Here is an 8,551-nt window from a genome sequence, read left to right as displayed (position 1 = left end):
AAATACGCTTTACATTGCTTAATCAGCCAAAGGAGTAAATATAAACAACTGAATACTTGTCAGTGATTGGTTGAAATTATCGAAATAAGACAATTTTTTACATGAAATAAATTCGAATACAAAAATATTTTTCTGTTCTATAACACAAAATAGATAAGTATACGAAGTTTGAAAGTCTTTCCGTACCAAAAACACTACGTAAAACATTAATGAAAAATGTGGCCCCGGTTTTAAAATAGATCCGATATTTATAATTACATGCATACACAAACACACATATGTGCACGCACACACACACACACATAGAGTCTTTGGGTTACTCTCTTGTTTTATAGCAGCTGGACAGCCATATTTGTAGATGCCATACATTTACAAATTGAATCTGTTTATTCAACAATTTTAGTCAACATTATATCTCTTTCTGATGAAGAGTTCAGAGCAAAACTATAAAATTCTCCTCTATTTCATTCCTCTTGAATTTTCCTTTTCAGTATTTATTCTTTGTCAAGGAAGACCATCATTAGTTCCTTTATATTCTATTGTTTCAATTTCACATTTGTAGTGAGTTCTGGCATAGAGTGGAACAGATTATTAGTTAAAACTATGCATCCATATACACACACACACACACACACACACTGCTTGTAGCTAGTCTGTACCATAGTTTCAAGTTAATATAAAGAATTTGGATGCAGTGATTTTTCAGCAAACTCTTGTTCTAGTTCTTGAAGCAAAGGACATGATGTTGGCTTGCCACATTGTGTGTGATAACACCTGTGCTCTGACTTTCATCCAAAACGAGATAACAAAAATTTTGTGCTGTATCTCTAAGTCAAGATTAGCTCTGCCTTTCAATCCATAATTGGTTTAGTATGATTATTTATATGACATCGCTCAGCCAAACATAGATTGAGTTATTATATGGCATGGCTCTATCCAAGATAAACCACACTATGTCAGCATGACATAGTGTGGTTTATCTCTATCCATCTTTTTCTAGATGCATTTCAAAAGTGATGCAGTATTTTGTTTGTGATAGAGTGTGACAGAGCTCATATATTAGTATATTTGTGTCTCAAATAAGTTTTCGTATTTCTTTATTACCAAGAAAACTTAAATAAGTTTTCTCTTAAGGTAATGTAAGATAATATTTTGCTATTTTATTTAGTTATAGCAGTTTAATATACGCTGCAATTAATCATGCACTAGTTATCCAAAAGAAATGTGATGTAGTCCTTTGAAAAGTGTATTGTTTTGAAGAAATTTGTGGTTATGCAATGAAGTGATTTTCCTAATAAAAATAATTGTTTTTTTTTTTTGTTGTCCTTGATGAATAATTTATGAAATTGTTTTTGTTAGATGTGTTTGTTGACTGAGCTGATAAATTCTTTGAGAGTGCAGGTTACAATGGTCTTGCTAAACAATAGACACAAGTTTATATTTCTGACTTTGGTGGAGGGCTTTTGTTGTTTATATTGGAAGAACTATGTGTTATTGTGTTTTTTGAGTATCTATGTACTTAACTCCATCGCTGTCATGTGTTGCTTCATCAGAGGTAAGACCTTATATGCATTTATTTTTTACTATAGCACTTGTCAAATAATATTTTGTGGATGGCTGGAATCAAAAGGTGTAAATAGAGTTTAGTTGTTAGGTTTTATATAGGATTCATAGAAATCTGAGGAAAGGTTCATTGTTGCATTTAGGAAGCTGGCTTGCTAGGTTGCTTTGCTTCAGTTGTTACATTCAAGCTAACCATTTGGAAGGTGGTTATGATTTATTCTTGAGCATGTCAGCTGGCTGTCAACATCAGTACTTAGAAAGTATTAATCCACCATCCCTTTATATTCCAACAGCAGTATTGTTGCCAATCTGTTTTAAATTCATTCAGGAGAAATAGGCTAATAAATTAACACATCTCAGTCTAGTTGAGGCTCTCCATGAACATTAGCAAATGCTTCTCTATGATTTTTTTCATCCAACATTTGTTGTTGCTAACTAAGAATAAATGTCCAGAGATTGCTATAGTTATTTGCATGGCTAACTTAATGCTTGTCCCTTAGATATGAGTGTTATAGGGGCTTTGTAGAAGAGGTCTTTGGTGCTAGGTGTGTAAAAATCCAAGTTGTTTTAAAATTAGGAAAACTTGCATTGATCTTTAACCACAATGTTTGACTCAATTTATCACCTTAGATACATATGTGCTTCTTGTTTTTATTTTTACTTACAACATCAATTTCAACACATGGGTTGTTCACAAATCCACCAACGCGCACTGATATGACCTTCCATCCTCGGATGTCCACCTCAAGGTTGAAATCAAACTTGACCAGAGATGTTGGGGTAAATGACAACCTGAGTTCAACTTCTCCTCCAGCAGGCACAATACCAGTTGCTGGGTTGATGTACATACCGGTCACTGGGTTCTGATCAATGATCTGCAATTGATATAAGTGAGAATCATTGTACATGCAGAAGCAGAGCTGAGATGTGATGAGAAGGACTGGAAGAGATGCAGTGAACTGCAATTCTACATGACTACTTCGTGTAATTTTGGTGCGGTTTTTCTTTTTCCTAGGGTGGAGGAAAAGTATTTTGCTAGGCTGGAGAGAAGTAGTAGTAAAAAGAAGGAATAAAAATTTAAAAAATAATGAGAAAGCAAGAGAGAAAGAGAGAGAAGCAGGTGGAGGAAATTTTTGAAAATAATATTGCCGAGAAACATAAAATAATTTTAATCGATTTTTTTTCTTTCTTTCTCTCCCTCTACCCCTCTCTTAACACACCACAACCAATTATATTGCTGAAAGACTCAAAATAACTTTAGTAAATTTTCTCACATTTCCTCTCTTTCTTTTGTACTCTCTCTCTCTCTCTCTCTCTCTCTGAATGCACTACAACCATTTATATTGCTTAAAGACTCAAAACAATTTTAATTAAAAATTAATATTGTTCTTTTTTATTTTACTTCATACTTATTTTTATTCTCCATATATTAAATAAGTTAAAGCTTAGCTTAGTTATGATTTTAAAGGCTAGAATACCTTTGACTATAGATCTGCATAAACCAAGGCAAATGAAAGGCTAAACAACATTAATAACAACAATGATAGAAATAAAGTAGAAACTCCATATGGCATGAAATCACTTCATTACAATTAAAAGATTATCAAAGAAAGAGATAAAAAATGATAACCTTAAAATAAGCATGGTTGACGCTTGTGTTAATTAAAGTGGCCACTTGTTTCGTGGTGAGGTTCACTGGAGCATTCAGGAATGTGATCCGGCGTTCAGAAAACTGTACAGCAGTCAAACCAATCTGCATAGACAAATAGCATTAAGAATTAAATAATAGTAATTTTCCTAATTTAGGCACAAGGTCAGCAGTTTTGAGGGGGGGGGTTAGTCAATACCATCAACCCTAGTACTTGATTGATATCATATTTTAACAAAAGAGGAAGGATGAAAGACAAAGTTGATTTTTGTGGGATTTGAGTTCAGAACATTTTAAAAAGCCAGAACAAATACCAGCATGGCATATTTCCAATGCTCTGATGATTCTGGCTGCTCACCACCTTTCATCATCATCATCATCATCATCATCATCATCATCATCATCATCATCATCATCATCACCATCATCATCATCATCATCATCATTATCGTCATCATCATCACCATCATCATCATCATCATCATCATCATCATCATCACCACCACCATCATCATCATCATCATCATCACCACCATCATCATCGTCGTCGTCGTCAACCCCCACCCCCACCCCCACCATCACCATCATCATCATCATTGTAGTTATAGTAGTAGTAGCAGTAATCTTTTCTCCTAATGGCACAAAGCCTGAAATTTGGTAGGAAGAGACCAGTTGATTACATCGATTCTCAATGTTTCACTACTGTTTAATTTATTGACTCCGAAAGGATGAAAGGCAATGTTGACCTTGGTGACATTTGAACTCAGAATGTAAAGATGGACGAAATATCACCCAGCATTTCACCCAGCATGCAAACGATTTTGCCAGCTTACTGCAGTAGTAGTAGTGGTGGTGGTGGTGGTGGTGGTAGTAGTAGTAGTCGTCGTCATCATAATAATAATAATGATTTCTTTTATTTGCCACCAGGACAAACACTTGTCGTATAATGATAATTATGTAGTGATATCTGTATATGAAACTAAAGAAATGATAGTGTTTATAATAATTTGCTTTATAGTTGCAAGTGTCAAATACATTAGAAACAGTACAAAGGCAAAAAAAGAAGCCCAGAAAATTAGAAACAAAAAACAAAGATGGGGATGGATTTACATCCAATAGAAAGATGAGCAATACATATGAGCAATATAATGATACATAAATAAATAGATAATAATAAATAGTAATAACTATGTTGGCACTCCGTCGCTTACGATGACGAGGGTTCCAGTTGATCCGATCAACGGAACAGCCTGCTCGTGAAATTAACGCGCAAGTGGCTGAGCACTCCACAGACACGTGTGCCCTTAACGTAGTTCTCGGGGATATTCAGCGTGACATAGTGTGACAAGGCTGGCCCTTTGAATTACTGGCACAACAGAAACAAGAAGTAAGAGTGAAAGAAAGTGGTGGTGAAAGTGTACAGCAGGGTTCGCCACCACCCCCTGCCGGAGCCTTGTGGAGCTTTAGGTGTTTTTGCTCAATAAATACTCACAACGCCCGGTCTGGGAATCGAAACCGTGATCCTACGACCGCGAGTCCACTGCCCTAACCATTGGGTCATTGTGCCTCCACAGTAATAACTATATGAAACAAAATAACAGCAAGGAAAGATCCCCAAAGTAAGGGACAACCACAGAGTTATGCAGCTCATTCACTATATACTTCTAATAATAGCAATACTTGTTTTGAATTTAGGCATATGAGCAGATATTCTGGAAGCATGGGTGTCTGTTGACTACAGCAAACCTTAGTGCTTTATTTTATCAACCATAAAAAGGAGGAAAGACAAAAAATAACTTCAGACAGTGCAGTGTCTGGAGCAAAGACCATGAGTACAACACAACAGTACCTGTGAAGAGACATGAACTGCTGACCCTTCAGCTAGTCTGGTTGTTGCTGGTGAACTGTCAGCTTAGACAGCGAAATATCCCCAGCCCTAGCTCCAGCACTCAGAAATAATTTAATAAACTGACCACTTACTTGAGCTTTGCATTCCAATAGGATTGATTGACCTCCATTGACATCAAGAGTAAACAAGCCAATGTCAGGAGAGTTATAACTGGGTAGCCATGTCACTTCACAATCCAAGTCTTTGAATTCGTCAACAACACCTGTAAATGAATGTTGAGGGAGTGCAATTCAAAAAATGAGTATAAATTATTTTGTAAGATGTATTGCCTTGTCTTGAGCCCCACCGCCACTTCTAAAGGAATCAGTGGTGGTGGTGGTGGTGGGGGGGACTGTCATGACATATGGGGTCTTCGGCACCTTAATCTTGGGCAATGTCCATCCCTCTCTGGCTCACACCACAGATGATTTGAGATGGACAAAGAGAGAAATATATATATATACAGGCGTAGGAATGGCTGTGTGATAAGAAGCTTGCTTCCCAACTATGTGGTTTTGGGTTCAGTCTCACTGCATGGCACTTTAGGTAACTATCTTCTACTATAGCCTTGGGCTGACCAAAGCCTTGTGAGTGGATTTGGTAATTGGAAACTGAAAGAAACTTGTTGTAAATATATATATATATATATATATATCTGTACTGGCAACGGCTGGCATGGCCGTTGCCAGTACCCACCTGACTGGCCCTCGTGCCAGTGGCACGTAAAAGCACCCACTACACTCTCGGAGTGGTTGGCGTTAGGAAGGGCATCCAGCTGTAGAAACTCTGCCAAATCAGATTGGAGCCTGGTGTCGCCTCCTGGCCCACCAGTCCTCAGTCAAATCGTCCAACCCATGCTAGCATGGAAAGTGGACGTTAAACGACCATGATGATATCTGTGTGTCTTTGTGTTGGTGTTTGTCTCCCTACCACCACCACCACCACCTCTTGACAACTGGTGCTGTTATGTTTATGTCCCTGTAACTTAGAGGTTCGGCAAAAGAGACTGATAGAATAAGTACTATGCTTATAACAAAATAAATACTCGGATCAATATATTCGATTAAAATTTCTTCAAGGTGGTGCCCCAGCATGGCCACAGTCTACTGACTGACAGAAGTAAAAGACAGAATAATAAAAAAAAAGGATAAAAATAAAAAAAAGAAAAAAAAAAAAAAAAAAAAAAAAAAAAAAAAAAAAAACGAAGTAACTCTAGGACTGGATTGGAGCTCCTGGAAATACCAGCTCATCCAAACAAGGAAAGACCCAACAGGGTGGAAGGGAGTGGCATTATAAAGGGAAGTGTGGTGAGACTGCAGCCAGATTGTAGCAAGCAATTTTGTCTGCTGGAATAATCTTTATGTCATTTGGACCAACTGTACAAAGGTGAGTTCTGAGATGTAAAGTTAAGCCAGCCTTAGAAAGGTAAGTCTTACCACACATTGAGCAACTGAAGGATGACACTATTTCTATGTTTTTAATCAGGAATTATTTTTCTGTAGTTTTCTTTTCAAAATCTTTTACCCCAGATCAAATCTTCTTTTGCTATTTATTTCTATCAGGAGCAATAGATTTAACATCTTTGTATGGTATATTCAACTCACCAAGATTGGTTTTTAGTAAGTATTGATACCTGTTTTCACCATAAAAAAAAACACAAACAAATCCCTGCTTACTAATGCACTCATTCCCCATATTAAATGGCTTGTCCACCTCAAATGATTGGAAACCAGCATAGTATGAAGTGATGAGATTCTTGCTTTTTCTAAAACCTCTTTATCTGGTGTAAACAATTCCCAGCTAATCCTGAGAATTTGATGAAGACATTTTTGGTGAAAGCATTCTAAGGACTAAGTGCTTGTTATAACCAGTCCATGTCCCTACTGAATAAAGAAGGGTAGATAGTGCAAATGCATGACAAGCCAAATTTTTTGTACTGGCATGTAACTACACGAGTCCTAAAAGAACTAAAAGACTTTGCTGCTTTTTGAATGCGAGATGCAATTTCTTTCCAGCATTCCTTTTACACAAACATATGTACATACAAACATATATTAATTACTGAATGATAAGGAATCACACAATTCCTGTTCCCTTGTCATTCAATAATTAATATTACACTCTGTAATTGCCTAACACTTTATTGTAAAGCACATGTACATTCAGTTATGATTACTGGTTATTAATATTGCTATGCCTAAGTGAAATCACAATACATATATATGCGTGTGTGTGTGTAGTGAAGGAGAGAGAGATACATAACTGGTAGTTGAAATATGTTTGTAAGTATAAAGTTTCCAATTAGTAATATGGGCTTTGGTTTCTGGTAAGTATTCTAGGGACATGCAGACACACACACTTTAAAACTAACATTATACTAAACTTAATGGTAAGATCACTAGCCGGATGGATTAAAAAAACACTACCTTGTGAAGGACGTATAATAAAAGCATGCCCGCTGTCTGTCATAGAGTTTCTCCAACAAAATTCTGCTGGATAATTCAGTGTATTGGAGAGAGTAATTACTTCTGAAAATGCTGAAAAGAACAGAAAGGAAATATTTAGTTCATGCATAGGAAATCTCAATCCATATTTTCTCACTATTGCCTCTGATGCAATCTGTGCTGTCACCACAAAGCCATTCTTTCAGCAAGTTTGAAATTTCAGACTGACTGAGATGTTTGTGAAAATTACAGTCTGCGAAAAGGAAGATGCAGAAAGTGAAAAATAAAATAATCTTTTTAAACAGTTTAATTATATAATTTTCTTTTAATTAATATTTTTTAATTTGTCTGTTTTCAGAAATCAAAAATTAAATATAATATTGGTTTCTAACATAAGCACAAAGCTACAAACTTTGGTGGCAGACACTGAGGATATTATTAAATACAGTATTTGATTACTACTTATTCTTTTAAATCCAAAACAACTTACTTTTTTTGGCCCAAGGCTTGAAAGATAAATTTTATCTCAGAAAGACTTGAACTCAAAACATTAAAGAGCTGCAAGAAATACTGCAAAGTATTTTACCTGATCCTCAAACAGCTCTGTCAAAGCAATGACAACCTTGAACGCCTGAAGCAAAAGATCACACAAACCAGTTACATTTACCATGAGAGTACACTCAGTTTTTATCATGCTGTTTTCATCTCCTATAATATATATATATATATATATATAAACAAATTTTGGCACAAGGCCAGCAACTTTTGGGTGGTGAGAGAAAGTTCTGGGTTCAGTCCTACTACATGTTACCTTTGGCAAGTGACTTCTAATACAGTCTTGAGCCTACCAAAGCTTTGTGAGTGTATTTGGTAGATGGAAACTGAAAGAAGCTGGTCATATATATATATATATATATATATATATATATATATATATAAGAGTTAAGGAATGGAGTAGATAAAATCTGGGCTACATGTTTTGTAATGAGTGGAACCTTGGAAATGGTA

General features: G+C 35.9%; 1 protein-coding gene across 1 annotated transcript in view; it reads right to left on the bottom strand.

The window, feature by feature from the left end:
- Positions 1-8,551, bottom strand: part of LOC106870898 (cilia and flagella-associated protein 47) — a 195,878-nt gene that overhangs the window by 139,816 nt on the left and 47,511 nt on the right. Inside the window, exons 18-21 of the mRNA XM_014917133.2 lie at positions 7,526-7,636; positions 5,192-5,322; positions 3,194-3,316; positions 2,229-2,438 (exon numbers count right to left, since the gene is read on the bottom strand). Coding sequence (XP_014772619.1) covers positions 2,229-2,438; positions 3,194-3,316; positions 5,192-5,322; positions 7,526-7,636 — 575 coding nt within the window. The remainder of the gene's footprint in view (positions 1-2,228; positions 2,439-3,193; positions 3,317-5,191; positions 5,323-7,525; positions 7,637-8,551) is intronic.

Source organism: Octopus bimaculoides, chromosome 4 (genome assembly GCF_001194135.2).
Source record: "Octopus bimaculoides isolate UCB-OBI-ISO-001 chromosome 4, ASM119413v2, whole genome shotgun sequence".
In the NCBI taxonomy this organism is placed as follows: Eukaryota; Metazoa; Mollusca; class Cephalopoda; order Octopoda; family Octopodidae; genus Octopus; species Octopus bimaculoides.
Note: the sequence above shows the minus strand (reverse complement) of the source record. Positions and strands in the feature narration are given on the sequence as shown.